The sequence below is a fragment of the Erinaceus europaeus genome, chromosome 3 (assembly GCF_950295315.1).
Source record: "Erinaceus europaeus chromosome 3, mEriEur2.1, whole genome shotgun sequence".
Taxonomy (NCBI): domain Eukaryota; kingdom Metazoa; phylum Chordata; class Mammalia; order Eulipotyphla; family Erinaceidae; genus Erinaceus; species Erinaceus europaeus.
Window position 1 is genome coordinate 65,023,425 of NC_080164.1, and position 18,051 is coordinate 65,041,475.

General features: G+C 40.9%; 1 protein-coding gene across 1 annotated transcript in view; it reads left to right on the plus strand.

The window, feature by feature from the left end:
* The window catches only part of LOC132537586 (uncharacterized), a 40,828-nt gene extending 23,193 nt beyond the window's left edge, over positions 1-17,635 (plus strand). The window contains 2 exon segments of the mRNA XM_060188433.1: positions 9,641-9,758; positions 17,429-17,635. Coding sequence (XP_060044416.1) covers positions 9,641-9,758; positions 17,429-17,605 — 295 coding nt within the window. The 3' untranslated portion in view covers positions 17,606-17,635.
* The last annotated feature ends 416 nt before the right edge of the window (positions 17,636-18,051 follow it).

Sequence of the window (18,051 nt, forward strand, 5' to 3'; positions counted from 1 at the left end):
CACCCAATGAGAAGCCATCTAAATACATCAAACTTCTACTGAAGGAGCTACAGCAATATATTAACAGTAACACAATCATAGTAGGGGACTTCAACACCCCACTATCTCAACTTGACAGATCATCCAGGCAGAAAATCAGTAAAGACATAAGGGAGCTAAATGAAGAGATAGATAAATTAGAACTATTGGACATTTTCAGAGTCATTCATCCCAAGAAACTGGAATACACATTTTACTCAAATCCACATGGGTCATTCTCAAGGATAGACCATATGTTAGGCCACAAAGACAGCATCAGCCAATTCAAGAGCACTGAAATCATCCCAAACATCTTCTCAGACCACAGTGGAATTAAACTAACACTTAACAATCAACAAAAGATTAGTAACAGTCCCAAAATGTGGAAGCTCAACAGTACACTTCTTAACAACTTCTGGGTCAAAGAGGAAATCAAGGAAGAAATCAAAATGTTTCGAGAGTTCAATGAAAATGAAGACACAAGCTATCAAAATATTTGGGACACAGCTAAAGCAGTCCTAAGAGGGAAGTTCATAGCTATACAAGCACACATTAGGAAACAAGAAAAGGCACAAATAAACAGCCTGATTGCACATCTCAAAGACCTAGAAGAAGAACAACAAAGGAATCCTAAAGCAACCAGAAGGACAGAAATCACTAAAGTTAGGGCAGAAATAAATAACATTGAGAATAGGAAAACCATACAAAAGATCAATGAAAGTAAATGTTGGTTCTTCGAAAGAGTAAACAAAATCAACAAACCTTTAGCCAGACTCACAAAACAAAAAAGGGAGAAGACCCAAATAAATCGGATAGTAAATGAAAGAGGAGATATCACAACAGACACTGCAGAAATTCAACATATCATGCGAGGCTTCTATGAACAACTATATGCCACCAATCTAGAGAACCTGGAAGAAATGGACGATTTCCTAGATACCTACCAACTTCCAAAACTAAGTAAAGAGGAAGTGGATAACAGGAACAGGCCCATCACAGCTAATGAAATTGAAACAGTTATCAAAAATCTTCCCAAAAATAAAAGTCCTGGACCAGATGGTTTTACAAATGAATTCTACAAAACTTTCAAAGAAGAACTAATACCTCTACTTTTAAAAGTCTTCCAGAAGGGAGTCGGGCTGTAGCGCAGCGGGTTAAGCGCAGGTGGCGCAAAGCACAAGGACCGGCATAAGGATCCCGGTTCGAGCCCCGGCTCCCCACCTGCAGGGGAGTCGCTTCACAGGCGGTGAAGCAGGTCTGCAGGTGTCTGTCTTTCTCTCCTCCTCTCTGTCTTCCCCTCCTCTCTCCATTTCTCTCTGTCCTATCCAACAACGACAATAACAACAATAATAACTACAACAATAAAACAAGGGCAACAAAAGGGAATAAATAAATAAAATAAAATATTTAAAAAAAAAAAAAAAAAAAGTCTTCCAGAAGATTGAAGACACTGGAATACTCCCTGCCAGCTTCTATGAAGCCAACATCACCCTGATACCAAAAGCAGACAGGGACACAACCAAAAAAGAAAACTACAGACCAATATCTCTGATGAACATAGATGCGAAAATATTGAACAAAATTCTAGCCAAGCGGATACAGCAGTATATCAAAAAGATTGTTCATCATGACCAAGTGGGGTTTATCCCAGGCATGCAAGGTTGGTTTAATATATGTAAATCAATCAATGTTATCCACCACATCAACAAAAGCAAGACCAAAAACCACATGGTCATATCAATAGATGCAGAGAAAGCCTTTGACAAAATACAACATCCCTTTATGATCAAAACACTACAAAAAATGGGAATAGATGGAAAATTCCTGAAGATAGTGGAGTCTATATATAGCAAACCTACAGCCAACATCATACTCAATGGTGAAAAACTGGAAGCATTTCCCCTCAGATCAGGTACTAGACAGGGCTGCCCACTATCACTATTACTATTCAACATAGTGTTGGAAGTTCTTGCCATAGCAATCAGGCAGGAGCAAGGAATTAAAGGCATACAGATTGGAAGAGAAGAAATCAAACTCTCCTTATTTGCAGATGACATGATAGTATACATGGAAAAACCTAAGGAATCCAGCAAGAAGCTTTTGGAAATCATCAGGCAATACAGTAATGTGTCAGGCTATAAAATTAACATTCAAAAGTCAGTGGCATTCCTCTATGCAAACACTAAGTTAGAAGAAATTGAAATCCAGAAATCAGTTCCTTTTACTATAGCAACAAAAACAATAAAATATCTAGGAGTAAACCTAACCAAAGAAGTGAAAGACTTGTATACTGAAAATTATGAGTCACTACTCAAAGAAATTGAAAAAGACACAAAGAAGTGGAAAGATATTCCATGTTCATGGGTTGGAAGAATTAACATCATCAAAATGAATATATTACCCAGAGCCATCTACAAATTTAATGCTATCCCCATCAAGATCCCAAGCACATTTTTTAGGAGAATAGAACAAATGCTACAAATGTTTATCTGGAACCAGAAAAGACCTAGAATTGCCAAAACAATCTTGAGAAAAAAGAACAGAACCGGAGGCATCACACTCCCAGATCTCAAACTGTATTATAGGGCCATTGTCATCAAAACTGCTTGGTACTGGAACATGAACAGACACACTGACCAGTGGAATAGAATTGAGAGCCCAGAAATGAGGCCCCACACCTATGGACATCTAATCTTTGACAAAGGGGCCCAGACTATTACATGGGGGAAGCAGAGTCTCTTCAACAAATGGTGTTGGAAACAATGGGTTGAAACATGCAGAAGAATGAAACTGAATCACTGTATTTCACCAAATACAAAAGTAAATTCCAAGTGGATCAAGGACTTGGATGTTAGACCAGAAACTATCAGATACTTAGAGGAAAATATTGGCAGAACTTTTTTCCGCATAAATTTTAAAGACATTTTCAATGAAACGAATCCAATTACAAGGAAGACAAAGGCAAGTATAAACCTATGGGACTACATCAAATTAAAAAGCTTCTTCACAGCAAAAGAAACCACTACCCAAACCAAGAGACCCCTCACAGAATGGGAGAAGATCTTTACATGCCATACATCAGATAAGAGTTTAATAACCAACATATATAAAGAGCTTGCCAGACTCAACAACAAGACAACAAATAACCCCATCCAAAAATGGGGGGAGGACTTGGACAGAATATTCACCACAGAAGAGATCCAAAAGGCCGAGAAACACATGAAAAAATGCTCCAAGTCTCTGATTGTCAGAGAAATGCAAATCAAGACAACAATGAGATATCACTTCACTCCTGTGAGAATTTCACACATCAGAAAAGGTAACAGCAGCAAATGCTGGAGAGGGTGTGGGGTCAAAGGAACCCTCCTGCACTGCTGGTGGGAATGTCAATTGGTCCAACCTCTGTGGAGAACAGTCTGGAGAACTCTCAGAAGGCTAGAAATGGACCTACCCTATGACCCTGCAATTCCCCTCCTGGGGATATATCCTAAGGAACCCAACACATCCATCCAAAAAGATCTGTGTACACATATGTTCTTGGCGGCACAATTTGTAACAGCCAAAACCTGGAAGCAACCCAGGTGTCCAACAACAGATGAGTGGCTGAGCAAGTTGTGGTATATATACACAATGGAATACTACTCAGCTGTAAAAAATGGTGACTTCACTGTTTTCAGCCGATCTTGGATGGACCTTGAAAAAATTATGTTGAGTGAAATAAGTCAGAAACTGAAGGATGAATATGGGATGATCTCACTCTCAGGCAGAAGTTGAAAAACAAGATTAGAAAAGAAAACACAAGTCGAACCTGAAATGCAATTGGAGTATTACACCAAAGTAAAAGACTCTGGGGTGGGTGGGTGGGTGGGGAGAATACAGGTCCATGAAAGATGATGAATGACATAGTGGGGGTTGTATTGTTAAATGGGAATCTGGGGAATGTTATGCATGTTCAAACTATTGTATTTACTGTTGAATGTAAATCATTAATTCCCCAATAAAGAAATAAATTATTTAAAAAATAATAATAAATAAAAAAAAAGAAAGAGCTAACTGAAGTACTCATCACTCATGAGTCTTTCCTCCTGCTTATAGGGGCTGGGTCTTGACCCCTGGGTCCTTGAACACTGTAATATGTGTGCTGTATCAGGTGCAACACTGCCCATCCTTCATCTAGCTATTTAAAAAATATTTATTCAGGCGGTCAGGCGGTCAGGCGGTAGTGCAGCGCGTTAAGCACCTGTGGCTCAAAATGCAAGGACCAGTATAAGGATCCCGGTTTGAGCCCCAGCTCCCCACCTGCAGGGGAGTTGCTTCACGGGCGGTGAAGCAGGTCTGCAGGTGTCTATCTTTCTCTCCCCTTCTCTGTCTTCCCCTCCTCTCTCGATTTCTCTCTGTCCTATCCAACAATGAATGACATCAACAACAACAATAATAACCACAAAGCTATAACAACAAGGGCAACAAAAGGGAGAAAAATAAAGGCCTCCAGGAGCAATTTATTCATGGTGAATGGATTCATGGTGCAGGCACTGAGCCCCAGCATTAACTCTGGAGGATATATATATATATATATATATATATATATATATATATATATATTCATTATTTATAGGACAGAGAGAAATTGAGAGGGAAAGAGGAGAGAGAGAGAGAGAGAGAACACCTGCAGACCTGTTTCACCACTTGTGAAGAGTCCCCTCCTTCCCCCTGCCTGTCTACCCTGCAGGTAAGAACTTGGGATTTGAACCTGAATCTTTGTGCATGTCAATGCGTGCTCTTTACCAGGTGCACCACTCACTGCCCAGTCCCTTTCTGTTATTTTCATTCAAATATACTTCTTTTAGTTAAATATATAGATACTGTGTAAGTCACAATAGTAAACCATAAATTTTACTGTAATATTTTAAATTATGCCTTTAGAACACTCTTTTTTCTTTTTTTTGTGGGAAGTTTCCACAAAGGTCTTTCAGTTTTACATAGTTATTATCATTTTTATATATTTTAATTTATTTATTCCCTTTTTTTGCCCTTGTTGTTTTATTGTTGTAGTTATTATTGTTGTTGGATAGGACAGAGAGAAATGGAGAGAGGAAGGGAAGACAGAGAGGAGGAGAGAAAGACAGACACCTGCAGACCTGCTTCACCACCTGTGAAGTGACCCCCCTGCATGTGGGGAGCCGGGGCTTGAACCAGGATCCTTATGCTGGTCCTTGCGCTTTGTGCCACGTGCATTTAACCTGCTGCGCTACTGCCCAACTCCCTTACGTAGTTATTTTACATAGAAAAATCTTTGGGTACTTGAGCCAGTGAACTAGCTCACTTAATGTGTTGCTTTGCCATGGGTACCACCTAGGTTTGTTTGAGCCTGGCCTCTATCACAATGAAGGAAGCTTTGATGCTGCAACCTCTTAGACTCTCTCTGCCTTTCTGTCTCCCTATCTCTATCTAAAACTAAAGCAAAAACAAACAAATCAACAGAAACCTTTCAAGTGGTCTGGGAGGTGGTGAAGTGGAGAAAGCACTGGACTCTCAAGTGTGAGGTCCTGAGTTCAATCCCTGGCAGCACAGGTACCAGAGTGATGTCTGGTTCTCTTTCTCTCCTCCTATCTTTCTCATTAATTAGCAAATAAATATTATTTGTATTGTAGGATTTTCTTCATAATAAACATGGAAGAATATTAAAATGAACAAGCATAAAAGATTCCTATGTGTAAATATATAATAAGAAAAGATTGTGATTTCAGAAAAGTGAGAGGCGTGGGGGAAGGGAAAAGGGAACCATTGTTTGGTAGAATGCAAACAGGTGTTTTTTTTTTTAATTTTTTTAAATATTTATTTTATTTATTTATTCCCTTTTGTTGCTCTTGTTGTTTTATTGTTGTAGTTATTATTGTTGTTGGATAAGACAGAGAGAAATGGAGAGAGGAGGGGAAGACAGAGAGGAGAGAAAGACACCTGCAGACCTGCTTCACCGCCTGTGAAGGGACTCCCCTGCAGGTGGGGAGCCGGGGTTCAAACCGGGATCCTTATGCCGGTCCTTGTGCTTTGCGCCACCTGCGCTTAACCCGCTGTGCTACAGCCCGACTCCCAAACAGGTGTTTTTTTTAAAAAAAAAAATTTTTTTTAATCTCTCAGGAATTTATCTGTGATGGTACCTTTTTTTTTTTTTTTTTTTTTTTGCCTCCAGGGTTATTTGCTGGGCCTCAGTGCTTGCACTACACATCCACTGCTCCTGGAGGCTAATTTTTTGTTGCCCTTGTTGTTTATTGTTGTTGTTATTGCTGTCATTGTTGTTGGATAGGATAGAGAGAAATCGAGAGAGGAGGGGAAGACAGAGAGGGAAAGAGAAAGACAGACATTTGAAGACCTGGTTCACCACTTGTGAAGTGACCCCCTGCAGGCGGGGGACATGGGGGCTCGAACTGGGATCCCTACTCTGGTCCTTGGGCTTCACATATGTGCTTAACCTGCTGCACTACTACCCGACCTCCTGTGATGGTACTTCTTTTTTTTAATCTTATTTTATTTATTTATTTATTTATTATTTATAAAAAGGAAACATTGACAAAACCATAGGATAAGAGGGATACAACTCACACAATTCCCACCATCAGAACTCTGTATCCCATCCCCTCTCCTGATAGCTTTCCTATTCTTTATCCCTCTGGGAGTATGGACCCAGGGTCATTATGGGATGCAGAAGGTGGATTCTGTAATTGCTTCCTCGATGAACGTGGGTGTTGACACGTCGATCTATACTCCCAGTCTGCCTTTCTGTTTCCCTAGTGGGGTGGGGTTCTGGGGAAGCGGAGCTCTAGGACACATTGGTGGGGTTGTCTGTCCAGGAAAGTCTGGTTGGCATCATGGCAGCATCTGGAAGCTGGTGGCTGAAAAGAAAGTTAACATATAAAGCCAAACAAGTTGTTGACAAATCATGAACCTAAAGGCTGTAATAGTGCAGATGAAGAGTTGAGGGGTCTCCATTTTGTAGATAGCTAATAGGCTTATTTTAGTTATATTCCAAAGTTTCTGTGACTACACTAGTTTTTTTTTTTTCCTGAGTCTGAAATTTAATATGCAGGTGGATCCAAGTTATTGTCCGAGGAGATGATCTCATGGCTGGAAAAAGGTCCAGAAGGCTGGATCAGGAAAGAGAGTAGTTCCCTAATATGGGAAAGGGGTATAAATATTGTTGACTGTAAAACCCATCAATTTGATCTGATCTGGGGCCCATATTCAGTTTAGGAGCCTATGTAACCTCTGCATCCCTGTAGATCTGAGCTCACATTCTGTGGTCATGAGTAGGAACGTTCCAAGCTGCCCCAATATTGACCCATCTTCCTCAGGTATAGCATAGAGTATGTTGTCCATCCTCCCTTCAGAGGATGGAACATTCTCTACCGTTGTTAATCCAAGTTGAGGGTAAGGTCCTATGGTGGCCTACAAAGGGGTCTATTGTGTTGTTCCTAATAGAGATGACTGGTAACAATGGAGAGAGGGATTTATTTGAGGTCTAGGCCCATTATGTCTGTTTGGGAATCTTAGGACTCCTCGACTAGGGCCCCAGCTGATGGGGTAGCCTGGTAGTGACTAAAGAGTCATTGTTAAAGTATACCAGTTTCTTGCCCTTATTCAGCTTTTGCAGTCCTTACGTTGATAAGATTAGCTTTGGAGTGAGTGGGAAAACTGTAGTAGGAAGTAGGTGAAGTGGGTATCTAAGTCTAAGTAGACACTATTTCAACCCTGGCGATCAGTGGGGTGACAGATGTCACAGCTAGATCGCCCCCACGTCCAGTAGACAATATTTCATTATGAACTTTATACTGACTCACTGCATACTATTGTGTATTTTTGCGTTCAGGTATATATTTTGCCCTAATTTATGGATACATGTGAACATATGCTCTGTCTCACAGGACCTGGTCTACATCTAGGTTTTAGGACTTTGTTAGGAAGTGAACCTCCTAGAATGGAATTAGAGAATACTATGAAACGAAAGGTCTCACCGGAGTAATGAGGCTGAAGGGTTGACATTCTATGCCTGATGTCTCTGGACACAGTCTGAAGTGAAGCATGCTGAGATGGTACTCATTGTGTTGATTAGGTTGGGATCGGCAGGTGCAACATCATTTGATGTGAACTGAGAGAAACATGCAGGAAAGTGAGCCTTACTCTCAAGGTTCCAGGACTGGGGGAAATATAGGCTCTACAGAGGAAGCTGTCTTAGGGTTTAAGAAGGCAATAGACAGTCATTGCTATAATCATATTATTTGGCAATTGGGTTAACTTTGAAAAATCCCTTTATTAGGATTTGCTGTATCATACACAACATCACCTTAATTTATATCCTTTGACATTATTTGTATATAGCAGTGCCACCGGTTGCTTCTGTTCTCCCTGGTCTAAGTTTTTTTTTTTTTTTTTTTAGTTTCTTTATTGGGGGATTAATGTTTTACAGTCAACAGTAAATACAATAGTTTGTACATGCATAACATTTCTCAGTTTTACACATAACAATACAACCCCCACTAGGTTTTCTGTCATACTTTTCCAGGACCTGTACTCTCCACCTCCCACAACAATGCGATTTTTTTCTTTTAAAATTTTTTTTATTTATAAAAAGGAAACATTGACAAAACTATAGGATAAGAGGAGTTCAACTTCACACAATTCCCACCACCAGAACTCTGTATCCCATCCCCTCCCTTGATAGCTTTCCTATTCTTTATTACTCTGGGAGTATGGACCCATGGTTATTGTGGGATGCAGAAGGTAGAAGGTCTGGCTTCTGTAATTGCTTCCCCACTGAACATGGGTGTTGACTGGTCGATCCATACTCCCAGCCTGCCTTTCTCTTTCCCTAGAGGGGTGGGGTTCTGGGGAATCGGAGCTCCAGGACACATTAGTGGGGTTGTCTAAGCTTTTAAGAGTCAACATAGCAAAGACTCAGCCGATGGTCTATGCATTAAAAAGTCTGAGACAGGGACTGGGTGGTGGCACAACTGGTTGAGTGCACATGTTACAATGCTCTAGGACCCACGTTCGAGCCCCCGGTCCCCACCTGCAGAGGGAAAACTTTGCAAGTGGTGAAGCTGGGCTGTAGGTGTCTCTCTTACTCTCTATCTCCCATACCCTCTTGATTTCTGGTTATCTCTATGCTATAAATAAAGATAATAAAAAAATTTTTTTGAAGTTTGAGATATTCAATTAATTTTTCCCTCACATTAAATAATGACTTATATGACTACAAATTAATAGGAGTGTACACAAACACCATTTCCACCACCAAAAGACTGTGTCCCATCCCACCCACTCCCCCACCCCCCAGTGAAGCCAAACTTCCGCCCTTGTCCTCAACCCAGAGATTTTTACTTTGGTGCCCTACTCCAAATTCAGTCAAGTCCTGCTTTGAGTTTCCCTATCTGTTCTTCTTTCTCAATTTCTGTTTACAAGTGGGATCATCCCATACTCTTTGTCTTTCTGACTTAGCTCACTTAACATAATTCCTTCTAGCTCCATCCAAGATGGGTCAGAGAAGGTGGGTTCATTTTTCTTCCTAGCTGCGTAGTAGTGATGGCACTTCTTAACTGGTGTAATGCTGATTGATCTTCTTCCCAAGTGTAAAGGCCTCCCTGGCAAGAAGCAAGTGCTCTGAAGAGCTCCTGGTAGAAAATGCACAGCAGCTGCTCCAGGTTGTGTCCAAGACCATGAGGGCTGCAGAAGCTGCAAGTCTCCGGGTAAGAGGTGATGTTCCTGCCCCAAGTGCACACATGTACAACATTGCAACTTGAGGTCATAGGCCAAGGAGATGATGGTGAACTGTAGGCATTCATGAAAAAAAGATTGCCTTTGTCTTAGCTCTTAAACTTAACTTCATTCATTTCTTCTGCAAAGTTTTCACCTGATTTCCTGTGAGGTTCAGTTGCACTGACTTTCTTGAGCTATGCCCAGCCCGCTGATGAGCCTGTCAAAGCCTTCTTCATCTCTGCACCACTCACTATTATTATTACTTTATTTGTATTGCCACGAGGGTTATCTCTGGGGCATAGTGCCTGAACAATGAATCCATGCTTCCCAGTAGCCACTTTTACATTTTTTTTTTTTCCTCCAGGGTTATCACTAGTATGAATCCACTGCTCCCGGAGACTATTTTTTTCCCTTTTGTTGCCCTTGTTATTGTTGTTGTTGTTGCCACTGTTGTTGGATAGGACAGAGAGAAATGGAGAGAGGAGGGGAAGACAGAGAGGGGGAGAGAAAGACAGACACCTGCAGACCTGTTTCACCACCTGTGAAGCGACTCCCCTGCAGGTGGGGAGCCAGCGGCTCCAACCCGGATCCTTATGCTGGTCCTTGTGCTTAGCCCCATGTGCGCTTAACCCACTGCATACCACTGCATGCCACCTGGCCCCTACCACTTTTACTTGTCTCTCTCTTTCTTTCTTCTTCTTTTCTTTTTATAGAAACAGAGAAATTGAGAGGGAAGGGGAAGATAGAGAGGGAAAGAGAGAGACACCTGCAGCACTGCTTTACCACTCATGAAGCTCCTCTCTGTAGGTGGACACCTGGGACTTGAACCGGAGTCCTTGTACATGGTAGTGTGTGTGCTCACATGGGTCTGCCACTCCCTGGCCCCCACTTGATTTTTTTGTCTGTATGCCAAAATTCTCCATCCACTTAGGCATTTTGCCTACTTTTCCACTAGTTATGTATTTATTTATTTATTTAAAATTTTATTTATTTATTTTCCCTTTTGTTGCCCTTGTTGTCTTTTTATTGTTGTTGTAGTTATTATTGTTGTTGTTATTGATGTCGTCGTTGTTAGATATAGGACAGAGAGAAATGGAGAGAGGAGGGGAAGACAGAGAGGGGGAGAGAAAGATAGACACCTGCAGACCTGCTTCACTGCCTGTGAAGCGACTCCCCTGCAGGTGGGGAGCCCGGGGTTCCAACCGGGATCCTTATTCCAGTCCTTGCACTTTGCACCAAGTGCACTTAACCCGCTGCACTATGGCCCGACTCCTCTGGTTATGTATTTATTAGTGATAGTTATTATTATTGTTTTTTTGCCTCCAGGGTTATTGCTGGAACTCAGTGCCTACACTACACTGCTCCTGGAGGCCAGTTTTTCCTTTTTTTTTTTTTTTTTTGCCCTTATTGTTTATCATTGTTGTGGTTATTATTGTTGTTGTTACTGCTGTTGTTGTTGGATAGGAAAGAGAGAAAAGAAAGAGAGGGGGAGAGAAAGACACCTGCAGACCTGCTTCACCACTTCTGAAGCAACTCCCCTGCAGGTGGGGAGCCGGGGGCTCGAACTGGGATCCTTATGCCTATTCTTGGGCTCGCTCCATGTGTGCTTAACCTACTGTGCTAAGGGCCAACCCCCAGTGATAGTTATTTTTAACTTCCTACTTGATAGTTTCAGCATGAGGCTGAATTTCAAATCTGTTTATTTGTATTTTTTTTTTTTTTTCAACCCTTTCCTTTCTCCTCCCCCTCTTACTCCCCTTGTATTGTTTTCTTTCATAATAGTGGGCTGGATTTGTTTGTTTTTGTTGGTGCGATAGTTTCCCATTGCAAACTTGGCATTTGTGTATAGTGGTGGAGACTAGATGAATAGTTTCATCTGAAAACAGCTCTCTCAGGCCTTTAGCTGGGGCCAACTCAATACAGTCAGGAGTTGAGCTGTGTTTTTTTTTTTTAATTTATTTTTTTATTTTTTATTTAAGAAAGGATTAATTAACAAAACCATAGGGTAGGAGGGGTACAACTCCACACAATTCCCACCGCCCAATCTCCATATCCCACCCCCTCCCCCAGTAGCTTTCCCATTCTCTATCCCTCTGGGAGCATGGACCCAGGGTCATTGTGGGTTGCAGAAGGTAGAAGGTCTGGCTTCTGTAATTGCTTCCCCGCTGAACATGGGCGTTGACTGGTTGGTCCATACTCCCAGTCTGCCTCTCTCTTTCCCTAGTAGGGTGGGTCTCTGGGGAAGCTGAGCTCCAGGACATATTGGTGGGGTCTTCAATCCAGGGAAGTCTGGCCGGCATCCTGATGACACCTGGAACCTGGTGACTGAAAAGAGAGTTAACATACAAAGCCAAACAAATTGTTGAGCAATCATGGACCCAAAGCTTGGAAACGTGGAGAGGAAGTATTAGGGAGGTACTCACTGCAAACTCTAGTGTACTTCTGCTTTCTTACTTTGGTGCCATACACCAAACTCAGTCAATTTCTGCTTTGCGTTTCTACTTCTTTTTTTTTTTTTTACATGCATAACATTCCCCAGATTCCCATTTAACAATACAACCCCCACTATTTCATTCATCATCTTTCATGGACCTGTATTCTCCCCACCCGCCCACCCACCCCAGAGTCTTTTACTTTGGTGTAATACTCCAATTCCATTTCAGGTTCGACTTGTGTTTTCTTTTCTAATCTTGTTTTTCAACTTCGGCCTGAGAGTGAGATCATCCTGTATTCATCCTTCTGTTTCTGACTTATTTCACTCAACATGATTTTTTCAAGGTCCATCCAAGATCGGCTGAAAACGGTGAAGTCACCATTTTTTACAGCTGAGTAGTATTCCATTGTGTATATATACCACAACTTGCTCAGCCACTCATCTGTTGTTGGACACCTGGGTTGCTTCCAGGTTTTGGCTATTACAAATTGTGCTGCCAAGAACATATGTGTACACAGATCTTTTTGGATGGATGTGTTGGGTTCCTTAGGATATATCCCCAGGAGGGGAATTGCAGGGTCATAGGGTAGGTCCATTTCTAGCCTTCTGAGAGTTCTCCAGACTGTTCTCCACAGAGGTTGGACCAATTGACATTCCCACCAGCAGTGCAGGAGGGTTCCTTTGACCCCACACCCTCTCCAGCATTTGCTGCTGTTACCTTTTCTGATGTGTGAAATTCTCACAGGAGTGAAGTGATATCTCATTGTTGTCTTGATTTGCATTTCTCTGACAATCAGAGACTTGGAGCATTTTTTCATGTGTTTCTCAGCCTTTTGGATCTCTTCTGTGGTGAATATTCTGTCCAAGTCCTCCCCCCATTTTTGGATGGGGTTATTTGTTGTCTTGTTGTTGAGTCTGGCAAGCTCTTTATATATGTTGGTTATTAAACTCTTATCTGATGTATGGCATGTAAAGATCTTCTCCCATTCTGTGAGGGGTCTCTTGATTTGGGTAGTGGTTTCTTTTGCTGTGAAGAAGCTTTTTAATTTGATGTAGTCCCATAGGTTTATACTTGCCTTTGTCTTCCTTGTAATTGGATTCGTTTCATTGAAAATGTCTTTAAAATTTATGCGGAAAAAAGTTCTTCCAATATTTTCCTCTAAGTATCTGATAGTTTCTGGTCTAACATCCAAGTCCTTGATCCACTTGGAATTTACTTTTGTATTTGGTGAAATACAGTGATTCAGTTTCATTCTTCTGCATGTTTCAACGCATTGTTTCCAACACCATTTGTTGAAGAGACTCTGCTTCCCCCATATAATAGTCTGGGCCCCTTTGTCAAAGATTAGATGTCCATAGGTGTGGGGCCTCATTTCTGGGCTCTCAATTCTATTCCACTGGTCAGTGTGTCTGTTCATGTTCTAGTACCAAGCAGTTTTGATGACAGTGGCCGTATAATACAGTTTGAGATCTGGCAGTGTGATGCCTCCGGTTCTGTTCTTTTTTCTCAAGATTGTTTTGGCAATTCTAGGTCTTTTCTGGTTCCAGATAAACATTTGTAGCATTTGTTCTATTCTCCTAAAAAATGTGCTTGGGATCTTGATGGGGATAGCATTAAATTTGTAGATGGCTCTGGGTAATATATTCATTTTGATGATGTTAATTCTTCCAACCATGAACATGGAATATCTTTCCACTTCTTTGTGTCTTTTTCAATTTCTTTGAGTAGTGACTCATAATTTTCAGTATACAAGTCTTTCACTTCTTTGGTTAGGTTTACTCCTAGATATTTTATTGTTTTTGTTGCTATAGAAAAAGGAACTGATTTCTGGATTTCAATTTCTTCTAACTTAGTGTTTGCATAGAATTTTGTTCAATATTTTCACATCTATGTTCATCAGAGATATTGGTCTGTAGTTTTCTTTTCTTGTTGTGTCCCTGTCTGCTTTTGGTATCAGGGTGATGTTGGCTTCATAGAAGCTGGCAGGGAGTATTCCAGTGTCTTCAATCTTCTGGAAGACTTTTAAAAGTAGAGGTATTAGTTCTTCTTTGAAAGTTTTGTAGAATTCATTTGTAAAACCATCTGGTCCAGGACTTTTATTTTTGGGGAGATTTTTGATAACTGTTTCAATTTCATTAGCTGTGATGGGCCTGTTCCTGTTATCCACTTCCTCTTGACTTAGTTTTGGAAGTTGGTAGGTATCTAGGAAATTGTCCATTTCTTCCAGGTTCTCTAGCTTGGTGGCATATAGTTGTTCATAGAAGCCTCGCATGATATGTTGAATTTCTGCGGTGTCTGTCGTGATATCTCCTCTTTCATTTACTATCCGATTTATTTGGGTCTTCTCCCTTTTTTGTTTTGTGAGTCTGGCTAAAGGTTTGTCGATTTTGTTTACTCTTTCGAAGAACCAACATTTACTTTCATTGATCTTTTGTATGGTTTTCCTATTCTCAATGTTATTTATTTCTGCCCTAACTTTAGTAATTTCTGTCCTTCTGGTTGCTTTAGGATTCCTTTGTTGTTCTTCTTCTAGGTCTTTAAGATGTGCAATCAGGCTGTTTATTTGTGCCTTTTCTTGTTTCCTAATGTGTGCTTGTATAGCTATGAACTTCCCTCTTAGGACTGCTTTAGCTGTGTCCCAAATATTTTGATAGCTTGTGTCTTCATTTTCATTGAACTCTCGAAACATTTTGATTTCTTCCTTGATTTCCTCTTTGACCCAGAAGTTGTTAAGAAGTGTACTGTTGAGCTTCCACATTTTGGGACTGTTACTAATCTTTTGTTGATTGTTAAGTGTTAGTTTAATTCCACTGTGGTCTGAGAAGATGCTTGGGATGATTTCAGTGCTCTTGAATAGGCTGATGCTGTCTTTGTGGCCTAACATATGGTCTATCCTTGAGAATGATCCATGTGGATTTGAGTAAAATGTGTATTCCAGTTTCTTGGGATGAATGACTGAAAATGTCCAATAGTTCTAGTTTATCTATCTCTTCATTTAGCTCCCTTATGTCTTTACTGATTTTCTGCCTGGATGATCTGTCAAGTTGAGATAGTGGGGTGTTGAAGTCCCCTACTATGATTGTGTTACTGTTAATATATTGCTGTAGCTCTTTCAGTAGAAGTTTGGTGTATTTAGATGGCTTCTCATTGGGTGCATAGATATTAATAATTGTTAAGTCCTCTTGATTGACTGATCCTCTGAGCATTAAGTAGTGTCCATTCCTATCTTTTTTAATCTTATATATTTTAAAGTCTATCATGTCAGATATGAGAATAGCTGTTCCTGCCCTTTTTTGTGGGCCATTGGCTTGAATGATAATTTTCCATCCTTTCACTTTAAGTCTGTGTTTGTCTTGTTGCGTTAGGTGAGTTTCCTGTAGACAATATATTGTTGGGTTGTGTTTTCTGATCCATCTTCCTACTCTGTGTCTTTTAATAGGTGAATTCAGGCCATTGACATTTATTGATATCAAAGATTGAAGATATTTTAACGCCATTCTTGTAGAGTTTTAGAGTGTTTTGATATATGTCCTATTTGTGGTGGTCTGACTATTTATAGGAGACCTTTCAGAACTTCTTTCAGGGCAGGCTTGGTGATGGTTGCTTCCTTCAATGTTGCTTGTCTGAGAAGGTTTTGATGCTTCCATCTAGTCTGAATGACAATCTAGCAGGATATAGTATTCTTGGCTGAAAGCCTTTCTCATTGAGCAATCGATAGATATCTTGCCATTCTCTTCTGGCCTGTAGTGTTTGTATGGAGAAGTCTGCTGCTAATCTTATGGGTTTTCCTTTGTAGGTGACTCTTTGTTTTTCTCTTGCAGCCTTGAGGATCCTTTCTTTATCCTTATTCCTTTCCAATCTAAGTATGACATGTCTTGGTGTCTTTAGGTCTGGGTTAATTCTGTTTGGGACCCTCTGGGCTTCTTGAATCTTTATGTCTTTGGCGTTGTCTAGACTAGAGAAATTTTCAGCTATTATGGCCTGGAGAACGCTTTCTTCCTCTCCTTCTCTTTCTTCCTCTGGTAAGCCAATAATGCATATATTTTTTCTTTTGAAGTCATCCCATAGGACTCTGTTGTTGTTTTCAGCATCTCTTAATCCCTTTTTGAGATCTCTTACTTCTTTTTTAGTTGTGTCTCATTCATCCTCAATCTTGCTAATTCTGTCTTCACCCTCATTGATTCTATTCTCTCTGCCCTCTACTGCTTTCTGGAGTTTATCTATTTTGTTGCCCTGCTCTGATACTGTTTTAGCTTGTTCAGCTAGTTGCCTTCTTAGCTCAGCAATTTCAGCTTTCAGCTCTCTAATAACCATGAGATTATTAGAATTTTCTTCCATATTCTCATTTGTTGTTCCTGCATTTCTGATTACAATTTTTTCAAATTCTTTACTCACTCCTGTTATTATTTCCTTAGCTAATGTTTGGATGTTGAACTCGTTGTTTTGTGCTTCCCCCTTGGAGGACTTTTAGCTGGACTCTTGTCCTGGTTCGAGTCTCCAATATTTTTTCTTGTTGTTTTAACCATTTTAAATAAGTTAACAGTTTTTTCAATCCCTGAGTTGGAGTTCAGTGGTGTAAAAGCCTTTTTTTTTTTTCCCCTCTTGAGCTGTGTTTTTGAGGTGGATATTCTAGTCCCTCTTGGTGCCTCTAGTGCACCCCTGACCTCAGTTTCTAGCACTGCCTTTGTGTTTAGCGAGGGGGTTGAGTTACCAGAGAGGTTTTTTTTAAGTTGTTATTCCTGTTCCGTTTCGAGCGCGAAAGACTTTTCTTGTAAGCCTTGCTCTGAGACAGTTTCTCAGTGCTCTTACCTCACCCAAGTTTACTCATTACTCATGACTTGGTGCTTGTGGGTTTGGGGAGGAGAAGGTCATGCCTGCTGGTCTCTCTATTCAGCCTTAATTACAGGCAGACCTGGTGTCCTGGGTCTCAGGGTTGGGACTTTCTCAGTGACTCTGCTCCTCCCCAGCAAGAGGAAACTTTTTTTTTTAATGTGATGCTAGAGATGGCAGTCAAAGTATATCACACATGTATATTACCACTGAGCCAGCTCAGGTCCAGATTTTAGAGGGGGGGTGGTGGAGAAGAAACAAAGTATAGTTGCACCACCTGTGGAGTTTCTCTTTGCTGTTCTCATTTCACTTTGTCAAATTTTCATATGCTTTATCACATCTTTATGACATCAGAAAGTGTCACCCAGTATATGCTTGTCTTTTTTCTCCTTCAGGGTTTGAGACAACCTTCCACAGATCCAGAGGAATTAGAAGTTACTGCCTTCTCTGTGCAGTGGAGAAGAAAACTGCTAAGGCACAGACTTCAAGAAGCTTCAAATCTGGACTGTGATGAACTGGGTCTGCGTAAAACAAGCACGAAAAGGCCCCCAACACTAGCAGCTCTGGTTTGAGAAATTTATAAAATCTGAGAAATACTCTAATTGTCTGTTGATGAGTCCTGGCCCTGACACACTGCTAGTCATAATGGGAAGTTAAGTTGCCGGGGAGGGGGGGGGGCTTAAGGTGATGCTGAAGGGGGGCTTGAGGCTGGGCCTTGAGCGAAGCTGACCTGACATTCCAGTTAGAGGGAAACTCCTGGACCACTGGTGAGACTGATTTCCTTCTGGGAAGGATATTTGTGTTTCTGAGTTTTGAAGGGAGGGGAAAACACCTCCAAGTGCCATTACTCTAAACCTTTATGGAAATGTTGCAATGTGGGTTTCAGAGTGTTCTGTAGGGATCCAGGAACTAGAAAATTTATTAAGTCAGAATTCACCGGACCACATCAACAAAAGCAAGACCAAAACCACATGGTCATATCAATAGATGCAGAGAAAGCCTTTGACAAAATACAACA